This window comes from Zootoca vivipara, chromosome 12 (genome assembly GCF_965207765.1).
Source record: "Zootoca vivipara chromosome 12, rZooViv2.hap1.1, whole genome shotgun sequence".
NCBI classification, from domain to species: Eukaryota; Metazoa; Chordata; class Lepidosauria; order Squamata; family Lacertidae; genus Zootoca; species Zootoca vivipara.
Genome location: NC_142595.1, coordinates 45,637,072 through 45,649,896, shown reverse-complemented (window position 1 = coordinate 45,649,896; position 12,825 = coordinate 45,637,072). Strand labels below are relative to the sequence as shown.

At 44.7% G+C, this 12,825-nt stretch overlaps 1 protein-coding gene across 1 annotated transcript; it reads left to right on the top strand.

The window, feature by feature from the left end:
- Positions 1 to 8,223: 8,223 nt before the first annotated feature.
- On the top strand, positions 8,224 to 9,186 carry LOC118095691 (olfactory receptor 6X1-like). Its single transcript, XM_035136923.2, has one exon. The coding sequence runs from the start codon at positions 8,224 to 8,226 to the stop codon at positions 9,184 to 9,186; it is 963 nt and encodes a 320-aa protein (XP_034992814.2).
- Positions 9,187 to 12,825: the final 3,639 nt, after the last annotated feature.

Sequence of the window (12,825 nt, the reverse complement as noted above, 5' to 3'; positions counted from 1 at the left end):
AGAAGAGAAGACGAATGGCTCTTTTCCCAAAACCATCTGCTTATATACATTATTTACACAATGGGCCTTGCGTGATTGGCTACTTCAGGGCTACACCTGTGGGCCAATTATATTGTGGATTGACTTCTGCCTGCAGCCTGATTGGCTGCTCCTACAGGCCAATCAGGTAGCAGATTCACTTCTGCCAGCCGCCTGATTGGCTGCTCCAGCAGGCCAATCAGGTTGCGGATTCACTTCCACCTGGAGTTGGATTGGGTAGCTCCCGCTGATTCTGAATCCTATTGTTCTAAAAGGGGCCCTTTTATCTAGGAGTCTGTGTAGGGGCTCCGCTACCGCTGCCTTATGGGGAAGGAAGGCATGGTAAAAGTTCAATAGTCCCAAGAATGACTGAAGTTCGGGCTTGCTCTTGGGCGCTGGGGCCTCACAAATGGCCCGTACCTTGTCACCGGTTGGATGGACCCCTTCTGCGTCCACCTTAAATCCCAGAAAGTCCACCTGCGGCACTCCCAGTAAACACTTTTCCCGCTTCACCTTGAGGCCCGCCGTCTGGAAACGGTGCAGGACGGAGCGGAGGCGGTCCTCAAATTCCTCTGGTGTGGGCCCGGCGATCAGTACATCATCGAAGAAGGGGGTGACGCCAGGAATCCCTTTAAGGAGAGAGTCCATTAGATTCTGGAATATGCCTGGTGCCACGCTAACGCCAAATTGCAGCCGCTTTACTCTGAATGCCCCTCTGTGCGTCACAATCGTCTGAGCCTCTGCTGTGGCTTCGTCCACAGGCAACTGTTGATACGCTTGGGCCAAGTCCAGTTTGCCAAAGATTTTTGACCCAGCCAGGGTGGCGAGGACATGGCTGACCACTGGCACTGGGTATGCATGGGCCGTGAGAGCCTTGTTTATGGTGCATTTGTAGTCTGCACAGATGCGGACCGAACCGTTAGGCTTGACGGGTGTGACAATTGGAGTTTCCCAGGGGGCGTTGGGCACCGGCTCCAGCACTCCTTGCTCCACGAGCCGGTCCAATTCCTCGTCTATGCGGGGTTTCAGGGCGAACGGGACCCGGCGGGCCTTGTGCCTGATGGGTCGTACAGCGGGGTCTAGCTGTAGGGCAATGGGGGGTCCTGTATATTGTCCCAATGCCCCATCGAAAACCCCTGGAAACTCTTTGCATATGGCGTCCACGTCCACTTGTAAGCTAGTGCGGTTCACCCCGGTAACGGCTAGCCCCAGAGGTCCAAACCATGCCAGTCCCAGTAAGCTAACGTAGGGGCCCTTAACTACCAGCAAGTCCAATTGTTGCTTTCGCCCTCGATATTGCACCCTGAAGGTCCCCACCCCCATTGTAGGGACCTTACGTTTCTGGAAGTCCCGGAGGGTGAATGGGGCCGGCCTTAGTTTGGGACCCCCATTAGGGCACAGTTCCCTTAATGTTCGGGCCGAGATTATGGATAGAGTTGAACCCGTGTCCAGCTCCATGCGGCATGGGGCTCCCTCTATCTGTACCTCTATATAAATTTTCTCTGTGCTGGGATGGGGCAACTGGAATACCTGGTAGTCCGTGATCTCCGTCGAGTTGCCTTGGTGCATGGTGCCGTGTGACCTGGGGCTCCTGGGTCGGTCATCTGATGCTTGTCGACGGGTGAGTCGAGCCCGACACACCCGGGCGATGTGTCCCAATTTTCTGCACTGCCTGCACTCTGCGTTGCGGAAACGACAGGTCCTCCTCTCGTGGTTCTCCCCGCAGCTTGCACAGTTCCCTCCTTCTCGTCGAGGCTGCTGTGGTGTGTGTGCTGCTTGAGTGCGCCGCTGTACTCGGTGTACTTCCTCCCTGTCAGATTCGGATTCGTCGGTGAGGTCTTCGTGGTAGACCCTCGGTTGGGATGGCGGGGCCGGTCGTGCCTCTTGCGTTGACCTCTCGGCGGCTTCGGTTGCCAGGGCTTCCTCCAGAGCAATCTGGAACGTGAGGTCTTTTTTGGCGTAGAGGCGTCGTTGCAACATCTCGTCCCTCAGGCCACCGACGAGGCGGTCACGAAGCATGTTCTCCAACTCTGAGAAGTTGCATAACCGGGCGGCTTGGCGGAGGGAGGTCACAAACCCAGTTATGGTTTCCCCCGGGGCTTGCCGCTTTGCGTAGAAGGCATTTCGGCAAGCTACCACCGAGGGCTGTGGTGAAAAGTGCTCCTTCAGCCGTTCCATTATTGTTTTGTAAGAGACGGTAGCGACATCTCTAGGTGCAAGGAGAGCCCGGGCGATTTCAAACGTCTCCTCTCCACAGACGCTGAAGAATGTCGCCCTCCTCATGGCATCGTTGGTGACTTCTTTCGCTTGCAGGAGGAAGTTGAAACGGGCGGCGTACCCTTCCCAGTCTCCTGATGCTGGTTTGAATGGCAAGAAGCTGCTGTCGGTTGCCATTCTGGGTTCCTTGGGTCCTGGAGCTGAAACCTGGATGCACGGTGCGATGCAGCGGTGCAGCAGGTGGCGGTGCTGCGGTGCAGTGCGTGGTGGCGGTCAGCTCAGCAGGATCCCACCTTCGTCGCCAGTGAAATATACTCGGAGTCGAGAGTGAATTTCATGCTCTTTATTCAGCTCATATTCATCAAGGAGAAGAAGAGAAGACGAATGGCTCTTTTCCCAAAACCATCTGCTTATATACATTATTTACACAATGGGCCTTGCGTGATTGGCTACTTCAGGGCTACACCTGTGGGCCAATTATATTGTGGATTGACTTCTGCCTGCAGCCTGATTGGCTGCTCCTACAGGCCAATCAGGTAGCAGATTCACTTCTGCCAGCCGCCTGATTGGCTGCTCCAGCAGGCCAATCAGGTTGCGGATTCACTTCCACCTGGAGTTGGATTGGGTAGCTCCCGCTGATTCTGAATCCTATTGTTCTAGGATTCAGCTCAGTACATAACAGAAGCAGTCAGATCCGGCACCTTTTCCCATCTTTTCATAATTTTCTGTAGAGTATTTATACTGGAGGAAAACATTGTGGCCAGCTCCCACAGTGATAGATTCTCATTGATATGCATCTGGGCAATTCTCAGAGGAACATCTCCTCGGGGATAACGTGGTGGTGGAGGGAGATATATTTAGGCTAAAAAAAAAAATTACAGGAAGCAATGGTTCCCCCCCCCACTTCAGATACTGGAAAACAGGAAATGATTTAATCTGTTCTACTAAAATGCTAGTGGTGTTATTAGTAGAACAATTCGAGAATGAAGCACATCACTGCATTAAATGCAACGTTGTATACACGTATATAGCGGGACGCGGGTGGCGCTGTGGGTTAAACCACAGAGCCTAGGGCTTGCCAATCAGAAGGTGGACAGTTTGAATCCCCGTGATGGGGTGAGCTCCCGTTCCTCGGTCCCTGCTCCTGCCAACCTAGCAGTTCGAAAGCACCTCAAAGTACAAGTAGATAAATAGGTACCGCTCCGGCGGGAAGGTAAACGGCGTTTCCATGCGCTACTCTGGTTCACCAGAAGCGGCTTAGTCATGCTGGCCACGTGACCCAGAAGCTGTATGCCGGCTCCCTCCCCCTAATGCGACATGAGTGCCAAAACCCCAGAGTCGTCTGTGACTGGACCTGATGGTCAGGGTTCCCTTGACCTTTACCTTTATACACGTATATAGGTGAGTAGTTTTGTGAGAGGCAATGTAGTGTTCAAAGGCGGAGGGGCAGATTTGGGCAAAGATCTATTTTATGTGTGCTAATTAGAATTATGGCATTGGAATCTGAATGGCGGGAATCCACAGAGGAACCTCAATGGTAATATATTTCAAATCCCTGCTGATGCGACAAATCTACTGCTATAACATCCCTAATAGGTGTCGTCCCAGCCACCACTTAAAAACCACTGGCAAAGGACAGCCCACCACCTTCCAAGGCTTTCTGTTCATCTCATACAGCCAGGCAGTTCTTTTTAATGCTTTGTTAGAATTCTTCTCACTTGAACCCATTGGTTTATGCCCGACCATTTGCAGCAACGGGAAACAAACTAACCCCATCATCTACCCCAGGCATCCCCAAACTCGGCCCTCCAGATGTTTTGGGACTACAACTCCCATCATCCCTAGCTAACAGGACCTGTGGTCAGGGATGATGGGAATTGTAGTCCCAAAACATCTGGAGGGCAGAAGTTTGGGGGTGCCTGATCTACCCTATTGCATTTGTGCAAGAAGTTTGAGGAATAGGTGTATGCTTATAAAGGCTTATAAACCCTTTATGCTTATTGCACATAACCAATGCAGCTGATCAGCCCTGACCTGGAGTACTGTGTCCAGTTCTGGGCACCACAGTTCAAGAAGGATACTGACAAGCTGGAACGTGTCCAGAGGAGGGCAACCAAAATGGTCAAAGGCCTAGAAATGATGCTTATGAGGAACAGCTTAGGGAGCTGGGCATTTTTAGCCTGGAGAAGAGAAGGTTAAGGGGTGATATGATAGCCATGTTCGAATATATAAAAGGATGTCATATGGAAGAGGGTGAAAGGTTGTTTTCTGCTGATCCAGAGAAGCGGACACAGAGCAATGGATTCAAGCTACAAGAAAGAAGATTCCACCTAAACATTAGGAAGAACTTCCTGACAGTAAGAGCTGTTTGACAGTGGAATTTGCTGCCAAGGAGTGTGGTGGAGTCTCCTTCTTTGGAGGTCTTTAAGCAGAGGCTTGACAGCCATCTGTCAGGAATGCTTTGGTGGTGTTTTCTGATTTAGAATACCAGATCATGGGTTCCTTCGAGTTTCTTGAGCACTACCACCCACTAGTGGTCATGGAATATGAGAACTCATGGTATACCAGCAACTAGCTGAGTTTCTTTGTCACTACAAAGTCTTTCTCATTCCAGTGGGCATATCAAGGTGATGTTTAGATTTATGCTCAGTGCCAGTTCCATGAATCAAAACAGTTGAATGGACACATGTGAGGTATAATATTTCAGCCTATATGCTACTCCAGGCATATAACAAATATTGTCTGCTTTAGATACATCTACATATGTCACATGCTGACGTTGGATATCAAATCTTCACTATCTAATTCACTATCAACATTTGGATATGTTTTTTTAGACTCTCTCTCTCTCTCTCTCTCTCTCTCTCTCTCTCTCTCACACACACACACACACACACACACACACACACACACACACAACACACACACATTTCTCTTTGAACTGTGAGTTTTCTTCTTCTAAATCAACAATTCTGTTTGCTAAACTACATTGGCAGGTTCTAGTTACAGGTAAGGTAGCTGTTGGTCTGCCGTAGTTGAAACAAAATAAGAAAATTCCTTCCAGTAGCACCTTAGAGACCAACTAAGTTTGTCATTGGTATGAGCTTTCGTGTGCATGCACACTTCTTCAGATACCAGGTTGATGGACTTCCATTTCATGCGACTCAATGTGGTGCCTTCCACAGTTCTAGTTACAGGTAGGTAGCCATGTTGGTCTGCCATAGTCGAAACAAAATAAAAAATAAATCCTTCCAGTAGCACCTTAGAGACCAAATAAGTTTGTCATTGGTATGTGCATGCACACGAAAGCTCATACCAATGACAAACATAGTTGGTCTCTAAGGTGCTACTGGAAGGAAGTTTTTTTACATTGGCAAGTGTATAAGTTTAGCAATCCCAGTTAGAGGAATAATAAGTGTACAAGAAGGAAATCCCTCTTAATGAGGTCCCTGGAGGATATTATTGTTTGCTGCTGCTTCAAAACAAATTCATTGTTTGAAATAAAATCATTGAAAACATAAAATAACTCAGTTCCAAGATGACGTTCCTCATAATACTGAGAACTGGTATTATTTATTGTGTCCTCATAAAATCTGCACTCATTATCTTGCTGTCACTTACAATTTGAATATATCTTCTTTAGTGCCTTGAGTTTAAAGTTTTAGATTCTATTAAAGAAATGTTGGTTGTGTCTTGTTTTTTGTTCGTGATCTAAGACAAATTTCTTGCAGTTGAAGGTCCATAGGCTGTATGAATAGACTCATCCTGGCTGATCTTGCCATTTCTTCATATCATTTATTTCATGTTCAGTAAGTACATTTTACCTACTATGCCTATGTTGTATTTTACTATGTTGTATTTTACACTGCAGAGAGTTTGTGCTCCTGCAAGTAAAACCTGAAAGCGGGGAAGGCACAGAGAAATAATGTATGCTTAATTTGAACATAATTTGACTTAGTTACAGGTTTAGTCGCATCAGGGCGAAGGAAATTTTAGAGCACAGAGCAGCTAGGGAGCATGACTTTATATTTCTCTTTTCTCTCTCATCATTTTAAAACAGATTTCTCACACCACTGTTTCTGAAGATCAGTTTGGAAGTTTGTGGGTAGCGTCTGGAGATGGAAGGATATATCAATTACAATTTCATTTTATTTATTTCTCCCCCTCGCTTTTCGGAATCTTAAATTCAGTTCTCTGCATTATGCAGCAATACAATTCTAAAAAGAAATTAACCAGTATTTTAGTGCAATTTTTCTTAATCAATACCTTTTTTATATGCAGTTTGGACTAATGTACACCTTTTTTGCAAGTAATTTCTCCTAATAAAAAGGATTTTGTATGCCCTTCCCTACTAACCTTTTTCATATTTTATACACTTTCCCAATAAAATGCATTTTTATTAATATTGCTAGGTTGGAGAACTTCATTGCAAAATTTAGTGTGAATTTGGAAGCACAGCTGCATTTCGGTTCTCATACTGTTTTGGAAATTACACATTTGGTAGATTTGGACTGAAGTGCACACTGAATCAAATCTCACCTCCATCCCTTTTCAAATCTCACATGCCAGACATCTGTGAGCATTATTCCTGACTGGTTGAGTTTTAGTAGTGGGATTGGTTTTTGTCATTGCCCGCTACTAGCAGGAGCAGAATAATATACATAATATATTAGGACCCATTGAAATAATTGATTTTTGATGTGCAACTATGAGTTAAATGAATGGCCTTTTAAAATGCAACCATCTTAGTCTTGGTTGTGTGTTTTAAGTGAACCAAATTCTAATGGGAAGTTTAAGTGCCAAGTCCCAAGACTTACGTGTTAAATTAAGATTGAAATGTGAAGGAGGTTTAATAAGTTCTGATTGAAGATTTAAGCAAATTAAGTTCTGCTTTCTCCTAAAATATGTTTATTCATCTGGAGGGGGGCATACCATTTTCCCTTGCTTGTTATTGCTCCACCACGGCTGGAAAAATATTAAGCAAACTTATTATTCTGATATGAGCTATAATAATCAAGCAGACATTGCTGTGTCTATCTTGGTGGAAACCAGGAAGGTTAACTTGTGGTTGTACATTTGCTAGAGAAGGACCTTGCAAAAGTTTCAACTTTTGTTTCATTTCCCTAGACGGAACAAAATCTAAATCTAAATGTCTCTTTCTCTTTATACATCATTCAATTCCTGCCTCAAGAATGAATTCACTGGATTCTCAAAGGGAACTTTCATCCTACTTGCAATACTCACTTTAAAAGGTTGTATGGATTGGTGAGAATGTATGGAATGCAATCCCACAGATCTATACTAGGAGCAGCTGGTATGGTGTCCTCCCCTCCCCCTTGTATAACATGCCTATTGCTTTAACATAGGGTACCTGAGCCTGTTCTGAAATTAAACTAGAAATCTAAGCAGGCTGGTGATACAGCTAGTTTGTTAAGTATAATTGTATAATTGACACCGAAAGGGGAAATGCCTTTGTGCATTACGGAAGGTTTTAATGTGGGGTTTTGGGCTCTCTAAACTCCTAGATCTGTTGATAACTAACTATTGTTATTCTCTGCTAGCTAACACATGAGTGTTTAACCTTAGATCAGGTAACAAAGGTACCAGGTAGCAAATCCTGGTTGATAATGGAGCTCACTCTAGGAGCACATAACCTCAGGCTGTAATGAAGGCTGTAATGGGGGAGAGCTAGAGTTTTGACCTCAGTCCTGTTTAAAGTTATTTTTAAGATAATGAACTTGGATATTACAGAACTGTTTGGATGTATCATTTACTGTTGTTGTTGTTTGCTCTGTTTTGAAGAAAGTTATGCAGGTAAAGCTTTGAATCAAACTTTTGGGCGTGGACAATCTTTTATTTCAGAAATGAGTCAGTTGTTATGCATTCAGTCCCTTCAAGCTGCACAATATTAATATCAGCAATAGTTTGCTGTCTTATTCATCTTTCCCCCCCACACTCTTAGCAGGTATATAGAAAGGAGTCAGGCAGATGAGTCTTCTCCGGGAAATGCCTCAAACAAATCAAACTGTCCTCACTGAGTTTATCCTCCAAGGGTTTCCAGGCTCCGCAGAGCTGCAGAAGTATCTATTTGTTCCTGTTCTGCTTATGTACATCCTCACTGTCACAGGCAACATCCTGATTGTTTTCATCATCATCCATGATCACCATCTCCACAACCCCATGTACTTCTTCCTAGGGAACTTCTCCTTCCTGGAGATCTTTTATGTCACCACCCTGTCGCCCAAGATGCTGGCCAATTTCCTGGCAGAGAGGAGGGCCATCTGCTTCTACTGTTGCATCACCCAAGCCTTTTTCCATTTCCTTCTTGGGGCTACTGAATTCTGCCTGCTTGCCTCAATGTCCTTTGACCGCTACATAGCCATCTGCAACCCACTGCATTACAGCATCATCATGAACAGCAAGCTTTGCCTGCAGTTAGCCTTGGGGTCTTGGCTGGGAGGTTTCTTCACTGTCATAGTGCAGACCATCTTGATCTGCCAACTCCCATTTTGTGGCCCCAACCTAATCAACCATTTCTATTGTGATGTGACCCCATTGCTGAGCTTGGCTTGCTCTGATACCCACCTGCTCGAGCAGATAGTGTTAGCGGGGTCGGCCCTTCTCCTGTTCAGCTCCTTCTTACTCACTGCCATTTCCTACATCTTCATCATCTCCACCATACTGCGCATCCCTTCTTCGTCGGGGCGACAGAAGGCTTTCTCAACCTGTGCCGCCCACCTGATGGTGGTGTCCATACAATACGGAACAGTGATGTTCATGTACGTGAAGCCCAAAGCAAACTCCTCTCTGGAGGTCAACAAAGTGGTATCTGTGCTGAATACAGTTATAACCCCGCTCCTCAACCCTTTCATCTACACCCTGAGGAACAAAGACGTCAAAGAAGCTTTGAGGAAGGCCGCAAATATTAAAAAGAAAATTCCACTGAACTGATGCGGAGTGACTTGATTTGATTGCCGTTTATTGCCAAAGAGGGTTAAAGATAAATAAATTTGGGAAACCGTTTGTCTCTGTCTTCCACTGTGCCAAAAAAATTAAAAGAAATCACAATGGCCAATCTTCAGCAGTTTTAAGCAACACTTTCAGAAGGTCTAGGTATCTTTTGGTCTCAGACAATGGTGTTATTTGAACTCACAGGATCCAGAGGACATGCCAGCTAGCATAAGATTCTAGTGTGCCACATCAGCTGTGAGAAAAAGCTAGCCCATATCAGCTTTTAGCTGCAAATGTCTTCTGGTAGCAGACACAAGCTTTGATGCAGCACTGCTCATGTTCCTTTTCAAGAGCTGGGTCATTGCAGAATCCAGGAGGGTCCAGCAGGTCCTTGTAGAGTTGGGGGCAGCCAGGTAGATTTGCCCTGGGTCTTGGAGGGCTAAGCTGGCCGGGGCTGAGGGACAAGGGACTGGCTGCTTTTATTATAACAAGAATTCTGTGTCAGATCTCTGACAAGCCAATGGTCATAGATTTGCAGTCCATCACATCTAGAGGGAACTGGAAAGCCCAGTCTTTCTTGGAAACAGGCACTGGAGGTAAACTCATTATTCAAATACAGTAGACGGGGGCCCCAATTTACTCTTCGGCCTCAAGGCCCACATTGGCTTTCTACTCTCATTCAATTCTACAGAATGTTCCCTCTTCAAGTAGTTCCTCCACATCCAGGAACTAAATATAAACACAGGAACCATGTGTTGACTACTCTTTGCCTAAAAGATGGCCATTTATCCACATGTTTACCTTTATATACTTCTACTCCCACAAGGCACAGGAAGAACTAAACTATTAGAATCATAAAATTGTAGAGTTGGAAGGGACCCTGAGGATCATCTAGCCCAGCGGTGGCCAAACTTGGCCCTCCAGCTGTTTTGGGACTACAACTCCCATCATCCCTAGCTAACAGGACCAGTGGTCAGGGATGATGGGAACTGTAGTCCCAAAACAGCTGGAGGGCTGAGTTTGGCCACCACTGATCTAGCCCAGGCATCCCCAAACTGTGGCCCTCCAGATGTTTTGGCCTACAACTCCCATGGTCCCTAGCTAACAGGACCAGTGGTTGGGGACGATGGGAATTGTAATCCAAAGCATCTGGAGGGCCGAAGTTTGGGGGTGCCTGATCTAGCCCAAACCCCTGCAATGAAGGAATATGCAGCTGTTCCATACAGAGATTGAACCTGGAATCTTGGTGTTATCAACACCACGCTCTGACCAACTGACTGGTTACAACCACTTGTAATTTGCTTTGTTTTTAAGGAAAGCATTGGAGACATCCCTAAAGGATGATTCCAACAATGGCAATTAGCCATGAGACCTAAACAGGTTTTCCATGTTCATAGGCATTATAATTCTCTTGGCAAAAAGAGAGGGATTTTTAAAAATGTTGTAGGGCAAACCCCAAGGGAAAGCTGTTGCCTTCCTCCCTTGCATGTATGATCAAGGCAGGAAGCATCTGGCTAGCAATTTTTGGAAGCGGGATGCCCCCCTTTTCTGCTGCTCTGATCTAGAAATGCATTTTATGGTCTTACAGCTTTTACTCATCTCCTAGACAGGAGTTCAACAGTACCCTGCCCACCTGATATTCACAGGCCTACTGCCTCTGGCAGTGGTGGTAGAACTCAGCCACCATGTCTAGTAGCTCCTGGTAGCCTTTTCCTCCGATAATTTGCCTAAGCCCCTTTTTAAGACATCCACTGTTTCCTGTGCAAGCAAGTTCCGTATTTTAATAATGTGTTATGGATTCTCTGAGTATATGATGCTAGCAGTCCACCAGCAGCAGCTCCACAGCATTCAAACCCTCCGTCTTTGTCCAGGCTCTTGCCAAGGAAAACACATCTTAAGTTCCCCAAAGTGCTTCTCTGCCTCTCTCAGGTGGTTTAATTTCCCTAGTGGGAATGGTTGGGACTGAAGTACTCTTTCCCATATATTTAAACTGCTCCTGTAAACCTGCACCAACGAACTTCATTGTGGTCTACAGCAAGTAGAATGCAAAAAGATATATGCCTGAAGTATTTGTTCTTTTTCTTCTCATTTCTGTGCTCATTTGCGCATATACAGGCATCGAAGCAAGAGGCAGACAGTGTTATAGTTTGATAGCGTCTTTAGCTGCTATTAAGTATCATGCTCTATATTGCATATATTGTTTTTCTCATTATTATAAGTGCTTTGAAAATAGTGGATACTGTACAAAGACTAGAATATGTGACAATGTTTTCCAGGAAACAAACAGAAAATGTTTACTCTGAGTACCAGTCGGGATGTGTAATAATGTGAGTTCCCTCTTTATTTTTCAATCATAAGATGATGTGTGGCTTATTTTTTTACATCAGTCAAGTGCTATTTGTTATTGAACAAGGTGGTTGCAGCACAGTGGGGTGGGTGGTGAGCCAGGGACCCATATTTTCATTGATTGTGCAAAGTTATCAATATATACTTTATTCGACCGATAGTCAGAAACAAACAACAACAAAAAACATTTCTCAAGACAAAGATAAACATATAAAACTGAAGGCATCAGAGGGATACATAAAAATATAAAAAATATAAAACTGAAGGCATCAGAGGGATACATAAATGGGGTATGACCGCGCTACTAAACCTCCTACAGATAACCCACATCAAGACATTCGATTATACGTTTCCGACACTTGAGCGCCAGGAAGAGGAATTTAGCCACTGAGAAGGTTATTTTCCCAGTGGGCTTGTTTAGCAAATATGCTGCCTGACGTTCTCTTGGTCGGGAACTAAACTGAGATAAATACGGGTCTATAAGATATTGCCTTAAATCATTATAAAAGAGACAACTCAGTAGAATGTGTTCTGTGGATTCTACCTCACCCAAGGCACAATGGCACATTCTCTGACCGTATGGGACTCCTCCAAATCTTCCCCTCAAAACCGCCGAATTAAGGACATTCAGTCTAGCCGCAGTAATTAGTCTGCGGTATTCCACGTAGTGGATATCCGCCAGGTAACGGGCTGGTGCAAGTGCTATTTGTTATTGAACAAGGTGGTTGCAGCACAGTGGGGTGGGTGGTGAGCCAGGGACCCATATTTTCATTGATTGTGCAAAGTTATTGGTCAACTGCAAAAGCTTTACTCAATTGATAGTCCTATCATGCCACTTAAGGAACTGAGTGGCAATGTTTGAAAATCTTACAGCAGAAAACAAAAGGAATTAAGTATATGCTTTACTTCATCTCCATCTATTGCTGTAACTTTTATGTGTGAATGTTTTGAGGTTCTAAACAGCACCGTGTCTTCAGAGCCACAATCTCACACCTTTTTAAATAATAATAATAATAATAATAATAATAATAATAATAATAAAGTATACACTTACTCCAGAACATTAAATGAATATTTTTTTACAGAGCCATATAAGTTTTCTGCCCAAATTGCAAAACTAAATCTGAAATGCTATTTGCAACCTGGACTTTACCTTCTAATTTTCTTGAGTTCAAATCTGACATTTTAAATTTTGATTTCAAAATCCCTAAAGCTCACTTTAAAGTGAAATCATATGGTTCAATTATCTACATGTGTGGAGGTGTAAGGAATGTATGGAGAATTGTGTGTTTT

Coding starts and splice junctions, on each gene's coding strand:
- LOC118095691 (XM_035136923.2), top strand. CDS start 8,224: ATGAGTCTTCTCCGGGAAATGCCTCAAACAAATCAAACTGTCCTCACT.